This window comes from Parambassis ranga, chromosome 24 (genome assembly GCF_900634625.1).
Source record: "Parambassis ranga chromosome 24, fParRan2.1, whole genome shotgun sequence".
Taxonomy (NCBI): domain Eukaryota; kingdom Metazoa; phylum Chordata; class Actinopteri; family Ambassidae; genus Parambassis; species Parambassis ranga.
This window is the reverse complement of record NC_041043.1, coordinates 17,713,110-17,739,440: the sequence shown is the minus strand read 5'-3', so window position 1 is coordinate 17,739,440 and position 26,331 is coordinate 17,713,110. Positions and strand designations below refer to the sequence as shown.

General features: G+C 53.1%; 3 protein-coding genes across 6 annotated transcripts in view; 1 reads left to right on the top strand and 2 right to left on the bottom strand.

The window, feature by feature from the left end:
• Positions 1-183: 183 nt before the first annotated feature.
• On the bottom strand, positions 184-17,239 carry LOC114428414 (pleckstrin homology domain-containing family G member 3). 4 transcript variants are annotated; one of them, XM_028396793.1, is made up of 20 exons: positions 16,986-17,239; positions 16,183-16,234; positions 11,405-11,467; positions 10,240-10,688; positions 7,994-8,094; positions 7,802-7,871; positions 7,662-7,708; positions 7,406-7,556; positions 7,185-7,316; positions 5,845-6,027; positions 5,682-5,774; positions 5,468-5,554; positions 5,263-5,296; positions 5,033-5,134; positions 4,926-4,958; positions 4,806-4,816; positions 4,403-4,642; positions 3,869-3,967; positions 2,109-3,573; positions 184-1,786 (listed from the first exon to the last, which is right to left on the bottom strand). In XM_028396793.1, the coding sequence occupies exons 2-20, from the start codon at positions 16,229-16,231 to the stop codon at positions 891-893; spliced, it is 4,305 nt and encodes a 1,434-aa protein (XP_028252594.1). In that variant the 5' UTR covers positions 16,232-16,234; positions 16,986-17,239; the 3' UTR covers positions 184-890. The 4 variants fall into 4 exon arrangements, with proteins under 4 accessions (XP_028252594.1, XP_028252595.1, XP_028252593.1 ...); XM_028396794.1 differs by lacking the exon at positions 11,405-11,467; XM_028396792.1 differs by lacking the exons at positions 16,183-16,234; positions 16,986-17,239 and adding an exon at positions 12,142-12,304.
• A 925-nt stretch (positions 17,240-18,164) lies between these two features.
• LOC114428440 (kunitz-type protease inhibitor 1-like) lies at positions 18,165-21,833 on the bottom strand. Its single transcript, XM_028396853.1, has 10 exons — positions 21,274-21,833; positions 21,019-21,176; positions 20,717-20,858; positions 20,147-20,317; positions 19,850-19,885; positions 19,641-19,769; positions 19,493-19,543; positions 19,236-19,406; positions 19,090-19,158; positions 18,165-18,608 (listed from the first exon to the last, which is right to left on the bottom strand). Exons 1-10 carry the CDS (start codon positions 21,683-21,685, stop codon positions 18,427-18,429), a joined length of 1,521 nt encoding a protein of 506 aa, XP_028252654.1. The 5' UTR covers positions 21,686-21,833; the 3' UTR covers positions 18,165-18,426.
• bub1ba (BUB1 mitotic checkpoint serine/threonine kinase Ba) overlaps positions 21,684-26,331 on the top strand; it is a 4,752-nt gene continuing 104 nt past the window's right edge. Inside the window, exons 1-14 of the mRNA XM_028397974.1 lie at positions 21,684-21,755; positions 21,802-21,884; positions 22,828-23,003; positions 23,747-23,832; positions 23,922-24,019; positions 24,095-24,186; positions 24,405-24,584; positions 24,663-24,800; positions 25,168-25,262; positions 25,348-25,500; positions 25,595-25,728; positions 25,805-25,958; positions 26,034-26,149; positions 26,224-26,331. The exon at positions 26,224-26,331 is cut by the window's right edge and continues 104 nt beyond it. Of these exons, the coding sequence (XP_028253775.1) occupies positions 21,684-21,755; positions 21,802-21,884; positions 22,828-23,003; positions 23,747-23,832; positions 23,922-24,019; positions 24,095-24,186; positions 24,405-24,584; positions 24,663-24,800; positions 25,168-25,262; positions 25,348-25,500; positions 25,595-25,728; positions 25,805-25,958; positions 26,034-26,149; positions 26,224-26,331 (1,685 nt within the window). The remainder of the gene's footprint in view (positions 21,756-21,801; positions 21,885-22,827; positions 23,004-23,746; positions 23,833-23,921; positions 24,020-24,094; positions 24,187-24,404; positions 24,585-24,662; positions 24,801-25,167; positions 25,263-25,347; positions 25,501-25,594; positions 25,729-25,804; positions 25,959-26,033; positions 26,150-26,223) is intronic.

Here is a 26,331-nt window from a genome sequence, read left to right as displayed (position 1 = left end):
AACACTACAGATGTCTCAGACGTCTCTCACACAGTTATTGACACACGGGCAGTTTAGGTGTCTCCGTTCACACCAGATCAGACAAACAGGAAGGAGCATGACTGTTACCAGGAAGTCCAGCTGGACCGCCGGTCACATGACTGAGCCGCTCTACAAACCAAACATCTGCAGCTGCTGCTCCACATGGCGACTTTTTAATGTCATTAAATAAACTCATTCTTAAAATGATCAAATAAAAACAGAGTTCCACCAACATCAAGTGAACACATCATTTAGAAACAGAATTCATTTATGTTTCACCTGAATGAAAAAACACCTTCAAACATGAGCCCATCTTCACTGAGGGAATAAATCCTGATTTTATTTCTTTTTTTGCAGCTTCCATCTTTTTATCTTCCACCAGCCAAGCGGGTTTGTCCCTGACTGAAACAGAGAGAGCTCAGCTCCTCACACACAGGCTCCGCCTCCACCCAGCTGCTGGCTGGATGGCCTCACCGCGGCGTGGTGCAGACCAGCAGACTGAGCATGTGTGCAGGTCTCACTGACTCAGAGACTGCCGGGATCAGGTCTGCACCACAGGAAGCAGCAATGTTACGTCCTATCTCTGAACGGGGCTAAGCTAGACTAACACACCTAACACCGAGACAGGAACCCTCCTCTGTAAATGTCAGAGTGTATCGAGCATTAAAGCAGAGCATCAAAGTCAGGGCAGAGGGCGTGCCGCCTCCTCACAGCACAGCCGCTGCACAGCCTGTTTCTGGACGTGATCCTCTGAAGAGCAGCTGCTGTACAATCACCAGAAACATTCTTCTTTAAAATCACAATATTTACAATTAAAATGACGTCACCATGACAGCCAGGTTGTTTCATTAACACCGTGATTTCTGGGTTCAGCTCAGGCTCTGGAACTTCTCTCTCAGATTTTTCACCATGCTCTGCTGACCAGTGTCTGTCTTCTGTCCACAGTTTGGTCTCGTTTTCTGGGACTTGTCCTGATCGACAGAGGCCTTGCTTTCGAGCTCTGCAGGCTTTGCTGGTTCAGTTTTGAGTTTTGCTTCCTCCCTCTGTTTATATTCGTCAGAGTCCTGATAAGCCCGGCAGCGGTCGATGACGGCCATGATGGAGATCTTCTCCCTGCTGGTCGGTGATCGGATCTGGACGTAGCTCTCATCATCTTCTTCTTTGGATTCTTTGGCTGCTTCTTCGGGTTCTGGAAGCTTCTCCATGATGATGATCTTGTGTTCAGGGTCATTCTGCAGTGGTGCTTCGCCCGCAATATAGTAACCATCGTAGTTGCCATTAGCAACCTGGTCCTGGAGCCTCTGTAGCTCAGTCTTGTGTACTCCACTCAGCCGAGGGTCCAGAGAATTGGCTCTGTGAAGCCGCTGGCTGCGCTCTTCGCGACCGGTGTACCAGCCACCCTGAAGCCTGCATGAAGGGTGGCTGGCTCCTTCAGTGAGGGAGCTAGAGGAGCAGCTGGAGTGCCTCCTTGGGCTGCTGTCAAACATCTGCTCCGGGATGGAGCGACTCCGGCCCACTGGACTCTTTTGGGAGCGGCCATTGTCGACATACTTGGAGCGGAGCTCTCGGACATCAGGCCAGTTGAAGCCCTCAACAGGAGGAGGACTGAGGGGGCTGTGAGAGCGAGCGCTGCCCAGGGACAGCACCCTGGACCTGCCCTCCAAGCTGAGGTCTGGAGTTGGAGATGGGAAATGGTCTGCAGGGCTCAGCAGCAGAGAAGTCGGCTTGTTATGAGAAGCCAGTGGCAGAGTGAGGCTGCGATTACCTGAAAAACATCAAACCAATTAAACCTTCATTTAAAGGTCACATCTCTGAGGCTCACTGTGTTTGTGGTTTGATTATTTTAGTTAGAAGCTGCACGAGGTGAGATCCTGCCAGGACATAAAGCTGAGGAGGAGCAGGACATAAAACTGGGTCAGGGTCTGGTTGTCTGGGACATCTAGAGACAATTTTGATCGTACAAGACACAATATTAATCAGACTGAATTGAACTGAATGGAAGTGGCTGTCCTCAAACTGGTCTAGAGTTTAAGAGTTTTTAGGATTTGTTATGATGTGATAGAAGGAGAAAAACAACTTCACACTACCTGAACTCTCCTCCTCCAGCACGCAGGATAAGCTTTTCTTGCCGATCAGGACCCCCTGACTTCGCTGTCGGACAACTGGTTTGGTGGTTTTGATTTTTTGGCTGTATTGACGGGCCAGATTGAGGACTTTGCTCTTCGTCTTGTCCCCTTCTTCCTGCTGTGTTGAGTCCTCGCTGGGGTTTTCACCTTCCGCCTCTGCCCTCAGCTGGGCCACGCGAGGAACTGGAGCCCTGAGGAGGACAGCCTCATCCCCAAACACCTTCGGGGCATTTTTCAGACTTCCTCTCCGGTTCCCCTTTGTGACCATGGCCTTGAGGGGTGAAGGACTAGTGGACTCCTCTGTGATGGTGCTGAGGTCCGAGCCTCCACTTTCTCGATCACAACTCTTAGACGTCAACCTTGACGGGTTAGACAGACCAATGGCAGGTGCTCTGGAGGTTCTTTGACCTTCCCTAGACACATCACGGCCTTTGTCTTCACTCTGGGATCTGGTGGCCTCTTGCTCCATTGCTTGCCAGATCTTGATCATTTCAGATGAAGGTCTGAACTCCTCCTCCTCAGACGGATTATCCTGCATGCTTTGAGATCTGGACCTGTGGCTTTCTCCTGAGTCTTCTAGATCGATGCTTCTCTCATAAGACTTCAGAGAATCCAGAGAGTCACTAGAGACCATGTGGTCCTGGAATTCTGTTGAGGACAGGTCTGACCTGGTGGATGTGCTTGTGGTTGAGGCATTTGTCTGGACAGTTTTGTTGAACCGGCTGACAGAGCTTCTCACCAGCCCGGCTGGAATGTACGTCAGGCTTTCTCTACGCTGAAGGCTGAAGGTGGCGTCCTGGTTTCCAGCATTGTCGTAATAATTTTTGATTTTCCCTATGAGCAGCTGGTCCTGCTTGGACAATGTTGAGTCCCGCCGCCGCCGAAAGCCTTGGTCAGCATCAAAGAGACTGTCCTCCGGAGGAGACAGCAGGGTCAGGTCTGTTGCACCAAAGGTCTCTGCCGGATCGGAGGAGATACTGTTGAGCCGTAAAGGTCGGTCAGAGGGTTCTGCACTGAGGCTGATGCAGCTGCTGGTCCGGCTGGGTAACCGAGGAGAAACACAGCTGATAGAGTGGGCGTCATCCTGGACCAGGCTGCCCCGCTTGATGCTGTTGGTGAAGTGCTGAGCGATGGCGCTGGCTTTGTCCAGGACAGAGGACGGGAGAATGCTAGGAGACTCAGCCTCGTTCTCTCCTGTCTGCTTCTCATCAATCTCATCCTCAGAGGATTCGCCGCTGCTTAGAGTCCTTGAATCTGAATCAGGAGTGGCAGAGGACGGTTCCTCTGGGGGCACTAGATCTTCATCAGGTTTCAGCTCTTCTTCATTTTGGGTGGACACAGAAAATTTGGAAGGGTCCAGATCAGAGGACAGTTCTGGTTCATGGTTGTCCGATGGCTCACATGTCTTGTCCTCCTCTACTGGAGGCTAGAAAGGAAGAAACACCAACACAGTACAAATTACAGCCAGAACATACAGCAACAAGCAAAACCTCAAGACCAGCTGAACAACCTGACACCAAGACATTAGACTACCAGTGGGAGTAGTGGTTCACACTGGGTCCAGGAGGGGGCACTGTTTAACTAGCTTTGATCCTGAAGTGTTCTATAGTTTAGGGCCAGTCTGGAAGCAGCATTTTTAAGATACAGAGCGGATCCCTGGATAAAGGTCTGCGGACTGTAGGAGCTTCGAACCTACGACCGGTCCTCTGAGCTGAACTCACCTGCGCAGGTGTTGGTCCAGTCCCCCCTGGCTCATCTTCTTCAGGAAATTGTATATTGTCGCTTTTAGCATTTGAAGAGATGCCGGCTCCCTCTGTTTCCTTTAATAGAGAACAAACGCCGTCTTTACTATCGGCAGACCGAGGACACGCCTTCATGTGTTTATGAACAGCAAAAGACCAAATGTGCAAATAAAGAGTAGAAGCAGCTGCAAACTTCAACAACAAAGTGCAACATTCAGGATCAAAGCTGCAAATCAGGCGCCTGAAAAATGAAAACAATGATCTTAGTTAGATATGGAGCTAAGCTAACCTGCTTAAGTCTCTGTGACAGGCTACATAAGTCTTTATGCTAAGCTAGGCTAAACCCATCCTGGAGGCATCTCACAGAGGTCTGACTGTAGTAGTTCAGCACATTGAGCCCAAACAGCTGGTGTTAGATCCACACATGAAGCTGATGCAGCCAGTACTGAAGGCTCCAGCAACAAGTTATCCTTTTAGTGTGTTACGATGAAGACCAGGCCGGCAGCACCTCACCATCCCCGTGGAGGAAAGGAAGGCCTGGACGGTGGAGTGCCAGCAGGAGATAGCAGCCAGCACGGAGTTGGCAAAGTCGTCTACCTGCTCGTCCTCCAGCAGAACCTCTTCCTCCTCCTCATCCTCGCTGCACATCAGTCGCTCCAGTGAGTCCTTCCTGCTGCTAAGCTCCTCCTCCTCCTCCTCCTGAGCAGGCAAGGACTCGGCCATGTCGCTGGATCCCAGCATGCCGCTGCTGGGCTGCAGCGAGCAGCAGTCACATGCTAAAATGTCATCAGAGTGCTGCACAGAGCGAGGCTGCATGACGCTCAGGACAGCTGTCCATCCATTACCCATCACTTCTAATCAATACTATCAACAGCAGCTACAAACACATGGGGGGGGGGCACAGACAGTTTCTTACCTCGGGCAGCGCTGAGAGCAGGAGGAGCAGTGACAGCAGAGGGACAACAGACAGACAGTTCATGAAATGAATCTGAAGGACAGTCGGACATCTGCAGGCACATCTGTGAAACACTCTTACCTTTTCTGCTCCTCAGGGTTTGTTTTGTCGGCTCTAAAGAGAAAACAAACACTCTGTTACATATAGGTAAGTGTCTGATCCATAATCAGGATGTTCTGATCCATTACCGGACTGTCGATGGGCCTGACGAGCGTCTCTGGGGAAGTCGTCAGACTGAGAGGCCAGAGCTTTCCTCCGACGCTCAGGACTGTAGCGATACCTGGGAGGGTCTGCAGGACGACAACAGCAACGACGACAACAGTAAAACCAACGCTTCACTACGCACTGTGACGTCTGATTAGACACACAACACACAAAACCTACACAAAAAAACAACGCAATCAGCAGGTGTACTCACACATGGAATCCATTTCCAAAATGGCCTCTTTAGCCTGAAACACAACACAAACAGCTTCCGTTACTGTGTGTGTCGTGGCGTCAGTTGTGTTGCTGTGTGTGTGTGTCGTGGCGTCAGTTGTGTCGCTGTGTGTGTGTCGTGGCATCAGTTGTGTCGCTGTGTGTGTGTTGTGGTGTCAGTTGTGTTGCTGTGTGCATTCATGAACCTTCTGTGGGATGATGGCGTGATGGTTTTCCAGGATGATGCGTTTGATGTGATGAGCCCACAGCTTCTTCTCCTCCACCGTCTTGGCCTGAAAAACAGATCATATATAGATGTGTGTGTGTGTCTGTGTGTGTGTGTCTGTGTGTGGGTGTGCATCACCCTGAGGGGAACAACCGTCCAGTGTGGTAACAGCCGTCCTGGGCGGATGGACTCACCTGGACGGTGTGGGGCTGCTTGGGGTGTTTGTAGTGTGTGACGCTGAAGCTCAGGGAGTCTTTGGCGCTTTCGATCAGCATCAGTGTGGAGCACTGAAAGCACAGACACACATCAGAACCTTCATCTGCTCATGGGCCCGGCAGACCTCACACCAGCACTCACAGAGATGTGGGCCTTGTAGACGTAGTGCTCTCCGCGGCGCTTGGTGAGGAGCAGCATGCGGTCAAACAGGAAGAGAGTTCTCTCATTTTTTGCCCGATGGACCTTGAAGGTTCCCTCCAGCACCAGTTCTCCGTAGGTGGTGAGATCCGGGCCTTTCCAGTTCAGCAACAAGGACTGAACCTCCTGAAGGAGAAACACAGGGTTAAGGACAGGCAGGCCTCAGTGTGGGACATAAAGTGTTATCAAAGTGAGTTTAAACAAACATCACGTGCACACTATCAGCAGAAGAACACAGAATGGACCATGTGTGTGTACTGTGTGTGTGTGTACTGTGTGTGTGTACTGTGTGTGTGTACTGTGTGTGTGTGTACTGTGTGTGTGTGTGTACTGTGTGTGTACTGTGTGTGTACTGTGTGTGTAGTGTACTGTGTGTGTGTGTACTGTGTGTGTTGTGTGTATGTGTGTGTACTGTGTGTGTGTACTGTGTGTACTGTGTGTGTGTACTGTGTGTGTGTGTACTGTGTGTGTACTGTGTGTGTACTGTGTGTGTATTGTGTGTGTACTGTGTGTGTACTGTGTGTGTGTACTGTGTGTGTGTGTACTGTGTGTGTACTGTGTGTGTGTACTGTGTGTGTGTGTGTACTGTGTGTGTGTACTGTGTGTGTACTGTGTGTGTACTGTGTGTGTGTGTACTGTGTGTGTGTGTTACTGTGTGTGTACTGTGTGTGTGTACTGTGTGTGTACTGTGTGTGTGTGTACTGTGTGTGTACTGTGTGTGTACTGTGTGTGTGTACTGTGTGTGTGTACTGTGTGTGTACTGTGTGTGTGTGTACTGTGTGTGTGTACTGTGTGTGTACTGTGTGTGTGTACTGTGTGTGTGTGTGTGTACTGTGTGTGTGTACTGTGTGTGTGTACTGTGTGTGTGTGTACTGTGTGTGTACTGTGTGTGTGTGTACTGTGTGTGTACTGTGTGTGTGTGTACTGTGTGTGTACTGTGTGTGTACTGTGTGTGTGTGTACTGTGTGTGTGTACTGTGTGTGTACTGTGTGTGTGCTGTGGTGCACGGCGGCTGCTCCATGCAGCTGGGACATAAAGTGTTATCAAAGTGAGTTTAAACAAACATCACGTGCACACTATCAGCAGAAGAACACAGAATGGACCATGACTGAACCCTGTGGAACTCCAGGGGGCGGATAGTGAACAGAACCTCAGAGGAACCTGTGACCACGAGCTGCTTTGCTGATGGACATGACCAGCAGGTGACACTAAATACATGCAGAGAAACAAGGCATCATGGGAAACCCTTCAGTTAGAGCGCGGCGTGCATTGAAGCCGGCGACCTGCAGTCTGACGGCGTGCTCGTGCTTCCTCTTCATGTCATTGATGTACCAGGCCACTCCCGTCATGGTGTAGATGGCCTCCTCCACCACCTCATAGCCCTCCTCCTCCGGGTCAAAGTGCTTTGCTATCTCCTAAACAGCAGCAACACAGAACGGTCAGTTCAATAGAACTCCTTCGGGACTTCTTCAGTCCTGTGCGGGTGTCAGGTGCTGCGGGGTACCTGGAGCAGCAGGTGGTATTTAAGGATCCTCTGAACGGGTTTGAGCAGGTATGAACCTAGAGGCAGTGAACACTTCAACGATGCCTGGCGCTCCCGGAAAAACTTGGCTAGAGTCTTACTCCTCATGCAGTCTGTGAGCGCCGCCACAGAACTGCAACAGAAAACACAGCAGAGCGGTCCAAACCCGATTAGTAGCTGTACATGCTGTTGAATATGTGGCTCAGTAAAGGTTGGAACACAGCAGGCGTGGCCTTACTTCGGGTAGTTGGTGCAGTACTGCGTGTAGATCTCGAAGTATTCACTCTGAAACGACACAAAGTGCAGTCAGGACACGGACTCTGCTGCTGCTGCGCTTCCTGGCTGAACTGATGACATCAGCTCCTGGTTAGTTCTCACCTTCATGACGAAGCACCGGGCGATGGCGACGGGGTCGTTGTCACAGAGGTCAAGTGCCTGCAGCAGCTCGCTGTGAACAGAAAACACCGTCACCATGACGACAGCGAGGCGTGCACTCCAGGCAACAAGGAAACATGTTGGCCGGCAGCTCTGCTGCACCTCAGGCCAGCAGCCTGTGAGTCTGTGTCTTACCTGTTGAACTCGTAGATGTCCTCGATGTTTCCAAACAGAGAGCAGACCTGCTCGGGCCGGATGGACAGTTCAGACTGATCGATGATGTGAGCCAGATAGTCCTGCAGGGGGCGACAAACACAGGAAGGACAGACTGACTGACTGCAGTGAAAACAACATGTCAGAATAAATCAGCTGATTGTAATATCTCTGTCCGTCCAGCAGGAGGCAGACTGACCTCAGGCTGATCAGTACCATGTAATCTGATTACCTTACATTGATGAGTTTGTTTCTGCTGGTTCTAGGTTCACATGAAGCCATTAGATTGATTTTATTGTCGGACTTTGTTACCGAGTCCTGCTTCAACCACCGCACGTCTGTGGATTCAGGTCTTATTTCTCTGGTTCTAGTTGTCCCTCTCTGGTTCTGGTTCTGGTCCTCTCTCTATGGTTCTGGTCCTCTCTCTCTGGTTCTGGTCCTACCTCTCTGGTTCTGGTTCTGGTCCTCTCTCTCTGGTTCTGGTTCTGGTCCTCTCTCTCTGGTTCTGGTCCTCCCTCTCTGGTTCATGATGACTTTCTGGTTCTGGTCCTACCTCTCTGGTTCTGGTTCTGGTCCTACCTCTCTGGTTCTGGTTCTGGTCCTCTCTCTCTGGTTCTGGTCCTCCCTCTCTGGTTCTGGTCCTACCTCTCTGGTTCTGGTCCTCTCTCTCTGGTTCTGGTCCTCTCTCTCTGGTTCTGGTCCTCCCTCTCTGGTTCTGGTCCTACCTCTCTGGTTCTAGTTCTCCCTCTCTGGTTCTGGTCCTCCCTCTCTGGTTCTGGTCCTCTCTCTGGTTCTGGTCCTCTCTCTCTGGTTCTGGTCCTCTCTTTCTGGTTCTAGTTCTCCCTCTCTGGTTCTGGTCCTCTCTCTCTGGTTCTGGTCCTCTCTCTCTGGTTCTGGTCCTCCCTCTCTGGTTCTAGTTCTCCCTCTCTGGTTCTGGTCCTCTCTCTGGTTCTGGTCCTCTCTCTCTGGTTCTGGTCCTCTCTCTCTGGTTCTAGTTCTCCCTCTCTGGTTCTGGTCCTCTCTCTATGGTTCTGGTTGTCTCTTTCTGGTTCTGGTCCTCTCTCTCCGGTTCTGGTCCTCCCTCTCTGGTTCTGGTCCTCTCTCTCTGGTTCTGGTCCTCCCTATCTGGTTCTAGTTCTCCCTCTCTGGTTCTAGTTCTCCCTCTCTGGTTCTAGTTCTCCCTCTCTGGTTCAGGTCTTCCCTCTCTGGTCCAAGTCCTCTCGCTCTGGTTCTGTTCCTTTCTTTCTGGTTCTGGTCTTCCCTCTCTGGTTCAGGTCTTCCCTCTCTGGTTCTGGTCCTCCCTCTCTGGTTCAGGTCTTCCCTCTCTGGTTCTGGTCCTCCCTCTCTGGTTCTGGTCCTCCCTATCTGGTTCTAGTTCTCCCTCTCTGGTTCTGGTCTTCCCTCTCTGGTTCAGGTCTTCCCTCTCTGGTTCTGGTCCTCTCTCTCTGGTTCTGGTCCTCTCTTTCTGGTTCTAGTTCTCCCTCTCTGGTTCTGGTCCTCTCTTTCTGGTTCTAGTTCTCCCTCTCTGGTTCTGGTCCTCTCTCTCTGGTTCTGGTCCTCTCTCTATGGTTCTGGTTCTCTCTCTCCGGTTCTGGTCCTCCCTCTCTGGTTCTGGTCCTCCCTCTCTGGTTCTAGTTCTCCCTCTCTGGTTCTGGTCCTGTCTCTGGTTCTGGTCCTCTCTCTCTGGTTCTGGTCCTCTGTTTCTGGTTCTAGTCCTCTCTCTATGGTTCTGGTTGTCTCTTTCTGGTTCTGGTTCTCTCTCTCCGGTTCTGGTCCTCCCTCTCTGGTTCTGGTCCTCTCTCTATGGTTCTGGTCCTCTCTCTCTGGTTCTGGTCCTCCCTATCTGGTTCTAGTTCTCCCTCTCTGGTTCAGGTCTTCCCTCTCTGGTCCAAGTCCTCTCTCTCTGGTTCTGTTCCTTTCTTTCTGGTTCTGGTCTTCCCTCTCTGGTTCTGGTCTTCCCTCTCTGGTTCAGGTCTTCCCTCTCTGGTTCTGGTCCTCCCTCTCTGGTTCTGGTCTGCCTGTGATCCTGACTGTTACATAATCAGTTAATCCATCGATGCAGAACGTCTTAACCGGTTAATTATAGTCTGTGACAGTGGACCACTGCCAGCTTCCTCTCACCGACACTCGGAGCTGTCCTCTGTCCTCTGAGACTTTCTTGAGTTCATTCTCTTGGACCTGGAAGTGACAGGGACCACCTGAGGGTAAAATGGGGTTTAATGTCTCACCTCTACGATCATGCGCAGGTCTCTGACATACATCCTCTCCGTCTCGATGATCTCCATGACGACGCGGTCCAGGTAGCTCAACTGGGGGTTGGGCGCCATGGTGCTGCTGATGAACGCCTGCTGCCGGCGGCTGGAGGCGCGTCTCGGCGTCCACTCTTTGTTGTTGTTGTGTACAAAGCTCCGCCCCTTCCGGTCCGGTGGTGGGCGTGACCAGTCGCTGTCTGCAGTGCCAACCTCAGGGATCAGATTCAGGTTGATATCAGTGCTGGAGGAGGACTCTGTGGGACGGGCAAGGCCGTCATCTCTGGAGGATCCAGAGCCTGAGGACAGCGTGGAGGTCAGGCTCACCGGCCGGTGGTCAGACCCCAGCAGGTCAGACCCGTCAGAGGGCGTGGCTGATGGAGCACGTTCATCACTGCTGATGGAGATGGTGGACAGGCGGGGGGACTCTGTGAAGGACACACAGGGACGGGGTCAGCAGATCACTTTTAACAGTAAAGCAGCTGGTCGACAAGATTCTTCCACAGACGCTCACGATCACAATAAAAGCCCCCGAAGAGGACACAGCTGGACGGGAGGGTCTGTCCACAGCTGGTCCTGGAGGGGTTAAGATTCTGTTCCACACACACACACACACTCCATCCTGTCTGCAGGCAGAGTGTGTGTGTGTGTGTGTGTCTGCAGGCAGAGTGTGTGTGTGTGTGTGTGTCTGCAGGCAGAGTGTATGTGTGTGTGTGTCTGCAGTCAGTGTGTGTGTGTGTCTGCAGTCAGAGAGTGTGTGTGTGTGTGTGTCTGCAGTCAGAGAGTGTGTGTGTGTGTGTGTCTGCAGTCAGAGAGTGTGTGTGTGTGTGTGTCTGCAGTCAGAGAGTGTGTGTGTGTGTGTGTGTGTGTGTGTGTGTGTGTGTGTCTGCAGGCAGAGTGTGTGTGTGTGTGTGTGTGTGTCTGCAGTCAGAGTGTGTGTGCAGAGTCACTCAGGTGTTCAGACAGAGATCAGCTGCAGGAAGCTGCAGGTCAGAGACTCTCTGAGTGTTGGTCATGTGACTGCTGCTCAGTGACTCCATCATGGCGTCCTGCTTGTAGAATTAATTATTTGATCTCTCACACTTTCATGACATCACGGCCAATCAGCCCATCTTATCTGAACAGGTCACTTTAGCAAACCTACCCGGCAACCAGTCCTCTGGGGGTTTAGCTAAATATCTGAAGAGCAGGGACACCGACGGTCCACCTGAGACACAGAGACAGTCAGACAGTCGGTGCTGGCTCTGTAGACAGGAAGTGATGAGACAGCCGGCGGTGACAGACAGACACAGGTCCTGGTTCATCTCTGACTAATAATCTTCACTTTTATTTCCAAGGAATGTTTCATTCAAATGTGTAGAATGAAATGAAGGATATTAGAAGACATGATGCATTAAAGAGTCAAAGATCAAAAAGATCAAAGTTTTTTAAAAGAGCAGAGCAGAGATCAGTGATCAATAAGGTCAGAACAACTGATCAGACACACTGCAGTGTCTTAGTGACCTCACAGAGCAGCCGAACTACGGCCGGCAGGAGGAGTTTTTGAATGAAAACACACACACACACACACACACACTCCTAGCCGTTAGCTGTTTGGCTTCCTGCCAGTCTGAAGTCAGCGAGGCATTTACTGACCCAGCAGGAAGAGAGTGAGTTTACAGACATGATAAGAGATCCTGTGGGCCACTCACAGCGTAGAGTTTATGTTCAAACACAGACGGCTGACCTTTGACCTCTGCAGCCGTTACACTGACAGGAAGCGGCTTTTCTCTGTTCTAATAAAGTGAGGAAAGTCAAGTCCCCGAGTGCCAGAACATGTCAAAACAGAAACGTCTGTCACTCAAACAGAGACAGAGAGAGAGAAGATCACAAACGCCTCACCGAACCAGCGGCGAGCAAACGCCCGCCTGAGCCGCCGGTCATCACTCCTGAAGGAGACCTTCACCTCATGCTCTGACCACGCACACCTCAGCACAGCGACACCTCCTCCTCCTCCTCCTCCTCCTCCGGCCAGACTGCGCCACATGCTCCTCTGATACCCCATCAACCACACACAGAAAACACACAGGCGGGCTGCTTTCCCACAGCTTCACTGGCACCTGAACACCCCACACTGTATCCTAAGCTGCTGTAAGGAGGTCTTCTTTGTAAGCAGGAGAAGAGGAGGAGCTGTGGGAGGAGAAAGAGGAGGAGGAGGAGGAAGAGGAGGAGGAGGAGCTGTGGGAGGAAGAGCTGTGGGAGGAGAAAGAGGAGGAGGAGGAGCTGTGGGAGGAAGAGGAGGAGGAGGAGGAAGAGGAGGAGGAGGAGGAGGAAGAGCTGTGGGAGGGAGAAAGAGGAAGAGGAGGAGCTGTGGGAGGAAGAGGAGGAGGAGGAGGAAGAGCTGTGGGAGGAGAAAGAGGAGGAGGAGGAGGAAGAGGAGGAGGAGGAGCTGTGGGAGGAAGAGCTGTGGGAGGAGAAAGAGGAGGAGGAGGAGCTGTGGGAGGAAGAGGAGGAGGAGGAGGAAGAGGAGGAGGAGGAGGAGGAAAAGCTGTGGGAGGGAGAAAGAGGAGGAGGAGGAGCTGTGGGAGGAAGAGGAGGAGGAGGAGGAGGAGGAAGAGGAGGAGGAGGAGGAGGAAGAGGAGGAAGAGCTGTGGGAGGAAGAGGAGGAGGAGGAGGAAGAGGAGGACGAAGAGGAGGAAGAGCTGTGGGAGGAGAAAGAGGAGGAGGAGGAGCTGTGGGAGGAAGAGGCGGAGGAGGAGGAGGAGGAGGAGGAGAAAGAGGAGGACGAAGAGGAGGAAGAGCTGTGGGAGGAGAAAGAGGAGGAGGAGGAGCTGTGGGAGGAAGAGGAGGAGGAGGAGGAAGAGGAGGAGGAGGAGGAGGAAGAGCTGTGGGAGGAGAAAGAGGAGGAGGAGGAGCTGTGGGAGGAAGAGGCGGAGGAGGAGAAAGAGGAGGACGAAGAGGAGGAAGAGCTGTGGGAGGAGAAAGAGGAGGAGGAGGAGGAGCTGTGGGAGGAAGAGGCGGAAGAGGAGGAGGAGGAGAAAGAGGAGGAAGAGCTGTGGGAGGAGAAAGAGGAGGAGGAGAAAGAGGAGGAGGAGGAGCTGTGGGAGGAAGAGGAGGAGGAGGAGGAGGAAGAGCTGTGGGAGGGAGAAAGAGGAGGAGGAGGAGGAAGAGGAGGAAGAGCTGTGGGAGGAGAAAGAGGAGGAGGAGGAGCTGTGGGAGGAAGAGGAGGAGGAGGAGAAAGAGGAGGAGGAGGAAGAGGAGGAAGAGCTGTGGGAGGAAGAGGAGGAGGAGGAGCTGTGGGAGGAAGAGGAGGAGGAAGAGGAGGAAGAGCTGTGGGAGGAGAAAGAGGAGGAGGAGGAGCTGTGGGAGGAAGAGGAGGAGGAGGAGGAGGAAGATGAGGAGGAGGAGGAGGAAGAGGAGGAGGAGATGAAGGCTCTGCTGTCAGACCATCAGCAGGTGTTTGAAGGCGTCCCCTCTGACTGACCTCAGTCGGTGTGGAGTGGTCGGGGGTTCGATCCCCTGTCCAGGCCAATGTGTCCTTGGGCAAGACGTGATCGGACTGATCGGACTGATTGATCGGACTGATTGGACGGCCTGGCTGTGTCCTGCTGCTGTCACTGATCGGACTGATCGGACTGATTGATCGGACTGATCGGGCTGATCGATCGGACTGATCGGACTGATTGATCGGACGGCCTGGCTGTGTCCTGCTGCTGTCACTGATCGGACTGATCGGACTGATTGATCGGACTGATCGGACTGATTGATCGGACTGATCGGACTGATTGATCGGACTGATCGGACTGATTGATCGGACGGCCTGGCTGTGTCCTGCTGCTGTCACTGCTTCGTCCTGGGTTTGTTTTGTTTGTCTCTCAGAGCGTCTCAGAGGGGCGGGGTTACAATGCAGCACAATGGCCAACTGTCCTGGAGACATAACACAGCTCTGTCACGACAACAGCACAGACGCACAATGTGAGTCTGCTGTACGTGTAACCAGCAGGGGTGGACAAAATATCAGAAACACCTCGTCCTGAAACAAAAGTATGCGGACATCAGGTTTCAGTTCCTCCACCTGACCTCATGCAAATAATCAACAAATGAAGTGTGCACGTGTTACACACGCCTCTCCACGCGTGTACAGACAACCCATCAACACAAAGGAAGTTCTGTAGAACAGGACAGGACTGTCCACATACTTTTGACTCTGTGGCGTCAGAATAACCCTGATCTGACATCAGGCACAGCTTCAAACAGAATGTACGCATCACTTCCTGTTGAGTCACACAGGTAGAGACGCCGCCTCAGGTAAACTCATATCCCCCACCTCACCTGTGTGTGTGTGTGTGTGTGTGTGTGTGTTGGAGGGGAGTTATCAGCTGCTGTGTGCTTCAAATGACTCTGAGATGATTAACCCCTCGTTCCCCAGCAGCAGCAGTCTGACCAATCAGCTGCTTCACACAGCTCTCACTGAACGGCCTTCAAACAAACAGGAACTCCTGATTAACATGTCAGCGTGCAGAACATGTGTGTGTGTGTGTGTCTAATCTGTAATGAGGATAAACCTGCAAACTAATCCAGCACAGATTACACATTACAACAACAACACACACCCCAGTGAACCAATCAGCTGCTCCAGTCTGTCAGATGAGGGTGAACTCGGCTGTCAATCAAACACCATCAGTGACTTCACCTGCAGTGATGACAGCAGGTACACTAGGCTCTGTCTGTGTATTAGTACTGAGTGAAAGTATCCGAGTACATCCTGCACACAAACACACTTCAGTCTGCGGTCCACAGCATCAGGGTGTGTGATGGCTGCAGCGGCGGCGTCTCTGTGCACGGGGTCCAACCCGCACCTGTGATGTCACAGCACCTGTGTTATGTAACACAGTCAAAGTCAGCTGGTTCCCATGGTGATTAAGAGTGTGGTCATGTGACTGGAGATTATCCTAGAGCGCAAAGACACACACAGACACACAGACACACACAGACACACAGACACACACAGACACACACGCTGTCCTGGGTCAATATCCTGTGATAAAATCAATACTCTGTCATCAGGACAGTTTGCGGCCTCTGACTGAATTTTAAAGCTTCACTATCCATAAGGTCCAGAGGGGGGGGGGGGGGGGGGGGCAGTTGCTATGGTGACTCCATTCAGAGCTGCTGACGGCCACCAACCAGACTCAGGGTAAAAGCAGCTGATTGAAGCTTTAGATGTTTCACATCGCCTCCATGTTTGATTCACACACACACACAACCAGAACACACACACACAGAACACACACACACACACAGAACACACACACACACAGAACACACACAGAAAACACACAGACCACACACAGCTCTGAAGCTCACACGAGCACACAAATCCTCCTTCACATTAACAAACCCAGTGTAACGCTGTAAAATCCCAGCCTACCTCAAAGGAAGCGCAGTCATCAGAGACACAGAGAGACCGCAGACTCACTGACGGTCTGCTCAGGTCTGACTGAATCCACCTGCATCCTCACACCAGTGGGTGGGGCTTAATCCAATTAGCCTGGCAGAGAGAGGCCGAGCAGGGCGCCACCTCCTGGACAGGCTGACCCGCCCTCAGAGCTCAGCTTCTGCTGTGGACTTTATGGTTACACACTCTCAGACAGAGCCGCCTGCCGTGGAACAGGAAGCACAGCGCGTGACGTCATGCCTGCCGGCAGACAGACGTCCTTTGTCCTCTGAGACAGTTCAGAGCGAGAGCCACCGGTTCCCTCCACGGCGGGGACAGACACAGCTCACACTGACCGAGACAAAGACCGACAGTGACCGGAGACACAGGACACAGACAGCAGCACCCCACTGACACCCACCCACTGACACCCACCCACTGACACCCACCCACTGACACCCACCCCACTGACACCCACCCACTGACACCCACCCCAGGTTTCTTACCTTCAGCCATGGAGCTGTCAGAGCAGGCGTGCAGAGATCCTTCAGGCATCACCTGCACACACACAGTATAAGAATCACAATCAATGTGGCTGATCATCCAGTGTTTAGACCAGCAGAGTCTGATCATGTGACCTGGTCCACCTGAGGATGAGGGCAAAACACTGTCTGAAGAACCAGACCGACGGCCTGCAGGAAATGATGCCGTGTTCACTGAGCGACTGTAATCAGCGGTTCAAACATCAACAATCAAAGGAGGACTGATTTCTAACAGGGTGCTGATCTACTAACGATTGAACCAGTCCATGCAGGCGTCCACGGTCCACACAGTAACCAGAGGTCTCCCTGATGTGTCCCTGAGGTCTCCCTGATGTGTCCCTGAGGTCTCCCTGATGTGTCCCTGAGGTCTCCCTGATGTGTCCCTGAGGTCTCCCTGATGTGTCCCTGAGGTCTCCCTGATGTCTCCCTAATGTTCCTCTGAGCTCTCCCTGATGTCTCCCTGATGTCTCCCTGATGTGTCCCTGAGCTCTCCCTGGGTCTGTGGAACCTGCTGCTGCGCTCGGCTCGTCGTGTTTCAGTAGACGCCTCAGTGTGGTGAGGAGTTCAGACTTGTCTGTTTCAGGAGGTCTGGTGGGCGGCGGCTTCAGCAGAAACAAAGTTTGGATCTACAGAAAATCAAACATGAGCCGGATCGAGCTCTGAGCCCCCTCGGTCCGGACCTGTCAGCGTGTCTTCTTACAGCTTTGAACGTGAATGTAAAATCAGAAGCTTTGCTCATGGAGCTCCGCACAGACAGATCCACCTACCAGCGTTCAGCAGCGGCCGGACTTCATCTCCTGGCCGAACAGGATTTCCAGACGACCCGCTGAGCCGAGGCTCGGCTCCTCCGCGGTGTCCGGGTGTCTGCAGAGTGAGGTGTGGACCGGGCTGACTCTTCGGGACACTTCCGCGTGCACTGCGCCGTCAAGGCGAGCAGAAACGGACAGACAGAAAGTTTCCTCCCCCAGAGGAGCTTCTTCCGCCGCTCAGCCTGGTCCTCCGACACTCCCAGCTACTTTCTCACAAATCTGTCCGCGCGCTGCCGGCCTCTGCGCATGCGCCACATTTGAAAGCCAGGAAACGTACAAAAAAAAAAAACAAGAAAAAACTAAGACATGGCAGAAACGGACATGTTTTGTATTTTGCTGCTGGTTCCTGATTCCAGCAGAACCGGAGAGGTTCTGGATCCTCAGAGTCAGAGCTGTGCTGCTGTCCGCGGCTATAAGGGTGCAGGGCAGCGGGCTAAACAGCAGGGGGCAGCAGAGACAAAGCCTCTCAAGACAAATGGACAAAGAGACACCCGGAGCTCAGAGGTTGGGGCTCGAACGCCTCAGCATCCACCTGTGATCCACCTCTTTGCCTGGACCAGGATAGAGGTCTACGGTGACGTGGGCCTCTATCAGTGTGCCAACACGGCCACAGGGGGGTCCCACAGAGACCCAAACCTACAGGGGACGTCACACTCTTCATCCATTCTTATAAACAGTCTGCTGTTCCAGGACAAGTCTCCAAACAAAGAGAGACCAGACACAGACTGGAAGCAGCTCCAGCAGGCCCAGCGGCCCGGCCCGGCCTCCAGTCCGGGTTTCTGGTTTTAAAGGCTTTTAAATGAAAATGTCTTCACGAAGACGCTGAAAGATTCACAGTGAATGTGTTTGGTTTGTAGTAACAGACACAGTGTGTGTGTGTGTGTGTGTGTGTGTGTGTGCAGTTACACAACAGTAAACCAGTTTAACATGGGCTCAGCCCAGCAGACGAGTTCCAGCCTGTCAGACAGAGCAGCCTTTCAAAATAAGGGCTTGACATGAAAACAACAAGTCAGCTGGAGCCTCCAGTCAGCTGTCCACAATCTGATCTGTTGAAACCTGAACTGAGTGTTTAAGGCTTCTCTGACAGTTCTCCCAGCAGGGGGCGCTGCAGGGAGGCGTTACACAAGTCCGACAAGCTCAGAAACAGAATGTTTATTAAAAAATGAACATGACAGCAGCAGACATTATGGACCTGAGCTCATCAACACAACCTGATAACACCTGAAACCCAGAAAACAAAAAGCATCAATAAATCCCTGATCTGAGCATTTCAATCAGCTCCACTGATCAAACATCTGCTGGCAGAGAACAGAGCAATAAAATAATCAATAAAACATCAGGACACACAAACACTGTGGAGGGAAACAGCAGCAGCTGGCGGCAGATCGTCACGGTGACGTCACACGGGTTTGGTGGTGCTGTTGTAAACAAGCGTCTCCTCCTCAGACAGCGCCACGCGGGCAGGGCTGGTGGTGGCCGGCCTGTGGGCGCGCTCTCTGCGGACCTTCAGGATGCAATACACCGAGACGGCCAACAGAGCCAAGATGGCTACTGCCAGAATGACGGCCAGCGCTATGGAGCCTGAGGAGGAGAGAGGGAGGTCACTTCCTGTCAGCCCTCACATGACAATATTCAGATTACTGTAAAACTATTATCAGCTGTATACAGATGGACAACGTGGCGGCTCGTCTTTGGATCGCCCCCTGCTGACTGGCTGCAGTATAACATCATAAACTCCATGCACCAACAGGTACTCCTCAAAACAAAAGGTTCGTGGGTTTTTAACCACACTGATCTGATCTCATCAACATGTTAGTATAGATCTGGTTAGAAAAGGAGGAAGTGACATCAGTCAGCAGCTGAGCCGGGCGCAGCGGTGGGTGGGACAGCTATGATGCCACTTCACCTCCTGTCCTCTACTGCACAAGCTCTGGCCTCAAGGGGGCATCTTTTGCCAACATGGCAGCACCTGGAAATCAGGTGTTTTGGCCTCACTTTGGGCGGAGGCGGAGCCACGTTGTCCGTCTTTATATCCAGTCCATAAATGCTCTAATGTCCTGACCTGAGCCTTCCTCTTCTCCGACTTCTTTCTCAAAGCGCTCAAACATTCCTCTGGAAAACACGTTACGCTCTGCAAACACACAAACACACAAAGGTTGCACACAACAAACTCTCAGTTACTACACTTGAAGCTCTGAGCAGGTGTACCCGTCACTCCTTCACACATCCCGCTGCACTTCTCTTCTTCTTCAAAGTTGTTCTCATTTCCATCGCAGCCTCCGAAGGTGAAGCGGTGACACTTCCTGTGCAGAGGGTCATAGTACCAACGGGTGTGACTGGCCCGGCACGGACCGGTGCGCGGCGGCTCTGTGCAGCGGGCTGACGGAACAGATTAGCATGTAGCAAGTTAGCTGTTTTTCAATGAATCATAGAGCGCTGAGAGAAAGGAGGCGAAACACACACACCTTTCTTCTGGTTGACGTCAATGCTCAGCAGCTGGCTAAAGGTCTGATTCACTGAGGAGGAAGAGGCATCAGGCAGACTTTAGACCGTGAAGAAGGTCCTTGCTCTGAGGCCAGACCTGGATTCACTGTGTGTGTGTGTGTGTGTTACATTTGTTGCACTGGTCCTCGTCCGATGCGTCGCTGCAGTGCTTCACGCCATCACACTCCAGGCTTCGGTCCAGACAGCAGCCGCTGCCGCAGACCAGCTGGTCAGGATGACATGCTGAGCCGCACACCTCTGAACACACAAACACACACACACATTAATCCCGAGCATTCTCGGCACACTGATGTGAAGAGGTGCATTGTGGGATGGACCTCTAGCTGGCAGGACGACACTCCTCTCTGATGACACTGAGGACCGAACACAGAAACACACAGCAGTGTTAGAGCAGAGAAGACCAGAGTGTGTGTGTGTGAGTGTGTGAGTGTGTGTGTGTGTGTGAGTGTTAGTGTGTGTGAGTGTGTGTGAGTGTGTGTGTGTGTGTGAGTGTGTGTGTGAGTGTGTGTGTGTGTGTGAGTGTGTGTGTGTGTGAGTGTGTGTGTGAGTGTGTGTGTGTGTCTGTGTGTGTGAGTGTGTGTGTGTGAGTGTGTGAGTGTGTCTGTGTGTGTCACCTGTTACTCCTCTGCAGGCAGACAGACACTCCTCATTGGACAGGAAGTTGTTGTTGTTTGGTTTACAGCCTCCGAACACAAACGACTCACAGCTGCCCGACGTAGCGTTGTAACGCCAACGAGGGAACGCCGCGCGGCACGGGCCGACTTTCAGCGGGGCCAGGCAGTACACTGCAGCGAGACAGTTACATCACTTCCTGTTTGATTTATATCGAGCCAGTACAAAAAACAAAAGTGTGCGCACACACACACACACACACACGTGTGATCTACACATATGTCTCAACAGGAATCTGCTGGAACAAACAGACACAGAGGTCAAGACAACAACACAGAAACCTGACAGAGCGAGTCAGGTTTCTGTGTGTGTGTGTGTGTGTGTGTGTGTGTGAGGTGTATTCCAGTCAGACCAGTTTCAGTGCAGGTGTGGATCCTCAGTGTGAAAACACTGAACAGCAGATCAGCTGTTTCTGTTTAACTGATCAATAAACTGTCAATAAATCAGAGCCGTTCACACACTCTTTGCTTACATACTTATCATGATAGACCAAATTTCCCATGAGCACTCACAGCTGGACAGCTCGGGGCTGAGGACGAGCACGGTGACCTCGGCGTCACCTGATTGGCCGTTGGAGTCGGTGACGGTCAGCTGGAAGATGTAGGAGCCCGGCTGCAGGGGGGACAGCCGCACCTGGTCAGGGAGCTCCGTCTTCTGCAGGAGACCAATCACAGGCCTGAATGAGCAGAGCTGGAACTCTGAGCTGTCTGAATGGTCGCATGGTGGTGGAACCCTACAGAACCTTCAGCCTGTCTCCTGCTCTACAGTCATTGGTCCCCTCTGCCTACATGAAGCCCCGCCCCCTGCGCCTCACCTTTATGGGGACTTTGTCCCCCCTCAGCTGGGTCCAGCGGTAGTCTCTGATGGTGGCTTCGCCCAGAGCCAGACTCTCGATGCCGTTCAGTGTCACGGTCTCCCCAGGCTGAACGATGACATCACGACCTGCATTGGCGATGGGCGGCGGCTGGTCATCTGAGAGTGTGACGTCACAGAGGGACAAAAACCAGCTATTTTACACATGCGGCTGAAACTCTCAGTATCGATTGATTGGTTGATCGGCTGGACTTACCCGCTCCCTGCGGCCCCTCTAGGTGTTTCTGGAACACGCGCTCTCTGACGTAGCTCCGGTACCCGGCCTGGTTCACGAACCGGCACACGAACCGGTTTCTGTGGACGCAGCTGAACAGGACGCACGTGCGGGTCCCCTCAGGTGCGGCGCCGCGCGGCTCCAGCAGCGCCAGGTTGCAGCGCGCGTCCGTGCAACACGCGCGTTCACACTCCTCCGCGGTGTGCACGCGCGCGCTGGCCAACAGAGCCGCTCCCGCCTTCACCGCGTCCACCGCGTCCAGCACGAAGCCGTCCTGACCGGAGCGGAACGAGCCGCTGCAGTCCGCGTCCTCCGCCGCGCCGCAGGGCCGCGGGGGCGCGACGAGGAGGAGAAGGAGCGGCAGCAGAAGGGAGGAAGAGGAGCGAGGAGCCATGTGGAGCCGCGGTCAGTCTGAGACTCTCAGGGAGGAACCGGGTCAGCGCGTCAGTCCAGGAACTGAGAAAGTCTGTTTGTGCCTGTTCGCCTCAGGTGTGTCTCGCTCACCAACAGGAAGAGAACCCAGACACTCCGCCCATTGCCAGTGACGTCACTCAGGTGCGGCCCCAGCAGCAGGTGGGAGCAGAGCAGCCCGTGTGACATGTTATCTGCTCTGCAGTGAACTGAAGGGTTTCCATGGAAAACACGCAGACCAGAGGCCACACCTCGGGGAGATGACCCTGCACAGACTCCACCACAGAGCCAGGAGCTCCACACTCATGACTCAGTGACAGGTCAGTGACAGCAACCACTGACTTCAGTTTCATTCAGTTCACACAGACCCAGAGCCTGGACCCCATCATCCCCACATCATCCCCACATCATCGGGAGGACAGTGGCAGAGCGCATGGAGCCATGCAGTGTTTAAAGTTTAAAGCTTTGTATTCTACTCTTACTATTTTACCTTGTTTCATATTTCTAACCTGTTTTTTGAGTATACATGGAGCACCTGGAATGCAATCAATAAAAACAATAAATCAATCAATAAAGTATTTCTGATTCTGAGAACACTTGTTCTGTATGTACACAGTGTGTTTTATTAAAACAAATACACAAAAGACAACAAGCTGTGAAAGTAAATGAGCTGCTGTGTTGGTGCGTGGTCACTGCACATCCTGACCAGCAGGGGCGCTGTGACCGCAGCTGAGCGGAAGTAGCGGCACATGTTTTGATCCGATGGACCAACCAGAGGCCGCAGGAGGTTTAAAATCGGCAGCGGCTGATACGAACGTCGTGAGTGATTATCCTGGCGTTTCTCGGCGAGAGATCAAAGTGTTTATTGATGACATCACGCGTTCAGCACGCGGAACGTTACACGTGAGGAACAGCGTCCTCCGTTTATGAACCGTTTTTCGGGTTGGTGACTTCATCGCAGGGAGGGGCGGACCTCAGTCTCTTTGATTGGCCTGCTGGCTGTCACTGACATCATCACATGGCGGAGGGGCGCGAGCTTCACAGAGCGTCTGAACAGTGAGTGTTTGATCAATAATCACCACAGACAGGAAGTGACCTGAGCTAACGGCTGTCTGCTACCTGCAGCTCCACCTGTCAGAGGGGGGCGCAGCTGAGCGGGGGGGAGGGGCCTCAGGAGACCGGCGCAGCCAATCAGAGGAGTTCCTACTGCAAAGATCAGCTGATGAGAGGAGAAGAGGAGCTGAGCTTCGAGGAGCTGAGAGCCGAAAGATACAACCAGCGCAGACAGAGGGATAACCAAGGTGCGTTCACTGTCTGTGAGGCGTTCATAGTCTGTGGGATAATTACAGACTGTGAGACCATGAGGCCAGTCCATGAGGCTTTCACTGGCCGCAGGGCGTTTACTGAGACGTTCACTGACTGTGAGGCGTTCACTGACTGAGACGTTCACTGACTGTGAGGCGTTCACTGACTGAGACGTTCACTGACTGTGAGGCGTTCACTGACTGAGACGTTCACTGACTGAGACGTTCACTGACTGTGAGGCGTTCACTGACTGAGACGTTCACTGACTAAGATGTTCACTGACTGTGAGGCGTTCACTGACTGAGACGTTCACTGACTGAGACGTTCACTGACTGAGACGTTCACTGGCCGCAGGGCGTTTACTGAGATGCTCACTGACCGAGACGTTCACTGACTGTGAGGCGTTCATAGTCTGTGCGATAATTACAGACTGTGAGACCATGAGGCCAGTCCATGAGGCTTTCACTGGCCGCAGGGCGTTTACTGAGACGTTCACTGACTGAGACGTTCACTGACTGTGAGGCGTTCACGACTGAGATTACTGAGACGTTCACTGACTGAGACGTTCACTGACTGTGAGGCGTTCACTGACTGAGACGTTCACTGACTGAGACGTTCACTGACTGAGACGTTCACTGACTGTGAGACGTTCACTGGCCGCAGGGCGTTTACTGAGACGTTCACTGACTGCAGGACAGGAGATGACTTGTTGCACTCAGCTGATGTTTGTGCTTTTCAGACAAACTGACACATCTGACAGAACTGAAGCAGCAGCTGAGTCTGGAGCTGGAGGAGAGGAAGAAACTCTTACTGCAGAGTCAGCAGGTAGGACTCTGCGACCCGGCGCCGCCTGCAGGGCTCTGACCCGGCCCTGAGTGCTGCAGGCAGTGATGTAGTTGTACTTTTCCCTGCAGCTGCCCCAGCATGCCTGCGCTCTCGTCGGGGACTCGGACAGACCTGCCGCCTTCTTCCAGATCCATGAGTCGCGGTCTGCTGCTGCACGGCCTGCTGGGTAAAGCGCATGCTGCCTTTGTTGACATCATGGTGTGAATGAGCCGTCACAGAACTCGGTCTGATTCCTGTCCAGCAGAACCCCTTCAGATGAGCTGCTGCACAGCGGTTCTTTGCCCCCTGATGAGAGAGGACTGTCTGTGAAGATCCAGTATCCCGGGCAACCAGGTGAGCCCCTGTCAGGAGCTAACGTCAGCCAATCAGATCCAAGCGTTCCAGTGCTTGTTGAAGTGTGTCACGTGTTTGCGGTGCTATACTGATGTGATTTCTTCTCCTGCTGCTCGGCTCTTTAAAATGACGTGTTTATCTGCGGTCTGAGGGTCACATGACTTCAGCGCTCTGTTGACAGTCATGTGTTCATGTTGTGAACATGTGACGACCATCAGGTCACCAGGGAGCGACCGCAGAACGCCTTCAGACACGACCTGCAGCCTCAAAAGACAAAGAGACGCTGAGCCCCATCCAGGAAGCGAGCGTGGAGGCCGCCTCCCTCGGAGCGCTGTCTGCTGGGAGCTGTGGTCCGCTGCAGGGCGAGCGGGAGGGGGTGGATGGGATCCCGGTGTGCGGTGAGGCCGCTCAGAATCAGCAGCTCTGATCCACCTCCAGCCCAGCCCACTGACCTCTGAGCTGTGTTTCTCTTCCAGCTGGGGGCGCAGTGAGCCCCTGTGATCCCGACCTTCGGCGCCGGCTATTGGACCAGAGTGATGTCACTTCCTCTCCAGATTTCCACTCAGAGTCCTGTCCCCTCCCAGCTGTGGAGGAGCACAGCTGCCTGTACCTGGGTACAAAAACAGAGCTGGTGAAAAATTCATACATACAACACAAAATGTCCCCCTGGGTCCCTGTCTCTGTGTGTCTCTGTGTGTCTGTGTCTGTCTCTGTGTCTCTGCTTGTCTTTGTGTCTGTCTCTGTCCGTCTGTGTTTCTGTGTGTCTGTCTCTGTGTGTGTCTCTGTCTGTGTGTGTCTGTCACTGTGTGTGTGTGTCTGCGTGTCTGTCTGTATGTCTGTCTCTGTGTGTGTGTCTGTCTCTGTGTGTGTGTGTCTGCGTGTCTGTCCGTATGTCTGTCTCTGTGTGTGTCTGTGTTTGTCTGTCACTGTGTGTGTAACCTTACTCTGACAGGATTTTTAAATTCTTGTTGTGTCCACCAGGGGGCGAAATTTACTTCATCCACTCCAAAACTGTGGCTGAAGGCAGTTTCTCCATCTTTAAAGGCGTCACAGAGGACCAGTGTGTCCTCATTAAGGTGAAGGTGCACACTAAGCCTGAACCCTGTGGGCCTGACGCCTGTGACCCTGTGTACTGAGGCTTCCTGTGTCCTCCTGCTGCAGGTGGACAGCTGTACTGTCCCTTGGGACTTTTATCAGTTTATGCGTCTGAAGAAAAACTGGTCGGCTGTGGACGGCCTTCCTCTGATCAGCTGTTTCCTGTTCCTGGACGGCTGTGTGACCGTTTACACCACGCCGCCGAATCACATGTTCACTGTGAGTTCCCGTTGGACACCATGAGTACAGATCAACTGTGACGTCCTCCAGTGCGCTGAGGCGCAGTAACCCGTGTTCTCCATGTGTGTTTCAGGAGCTGATGAGGTGCGCCCCCGCCGAGCTGGCCGGGTACCGAGCACGCGGTCTGCTGCGCCTGGTATCTCAGCTGCACTCCTGCCGGCTGCTGCATGCGGCGCTGCAGCCGAGCATCCTCACCCGCTGCTACATGTAGGTGGTCTGGTCTGGTCTGGTTGTGCTCAGCGGGTCCCAGTTTTACACGTGTTCCTGGTTCTGGCTCTTGCAGAGGATTCCAGGTCTCGGATTGTGTCATCCCAGTGGACTGGTCGTCCTCGGTGGACCTTGACCTCCAGCCGGAGGTCTCCTCTGTCCAGCGGCTCCCCTCAGCTCAGTCCTACATTAACCTCGGTCTTCTGGAACCATCTGCCCCCCCACAGCTGGTACATACATGTCCAGGTCAGGCCCCGCCTCTTTCTGCAGTACACATTAACCCCGCCCCCTCTCTGTGCCCACAGGTGGACTTGGTGGGTGTGGCTGAAAGTGTCCACCTTCTCCTGACCGGCAGCAGGATGGTCCTGAGGAGAGACCCCGGCGGCTGGATGGTGGAGGGGTTCAGTGGAGACGAGCCCTGGTACGGTGTCCTCATCTGTCTTGTCTCACTTTTCTCATCTGTCTCATGTTAACCCTCGCCATGCTGTCCTGCAGCGACCTGCACACCCGCATGTGGAGGAGGTTCTTCTACTCGCTGCTGAATGCCGCCGGCCGCTCGTCACTGTGCGTCCTGTCAGAGCTGGAGGAGCAGCTGTCCACGCT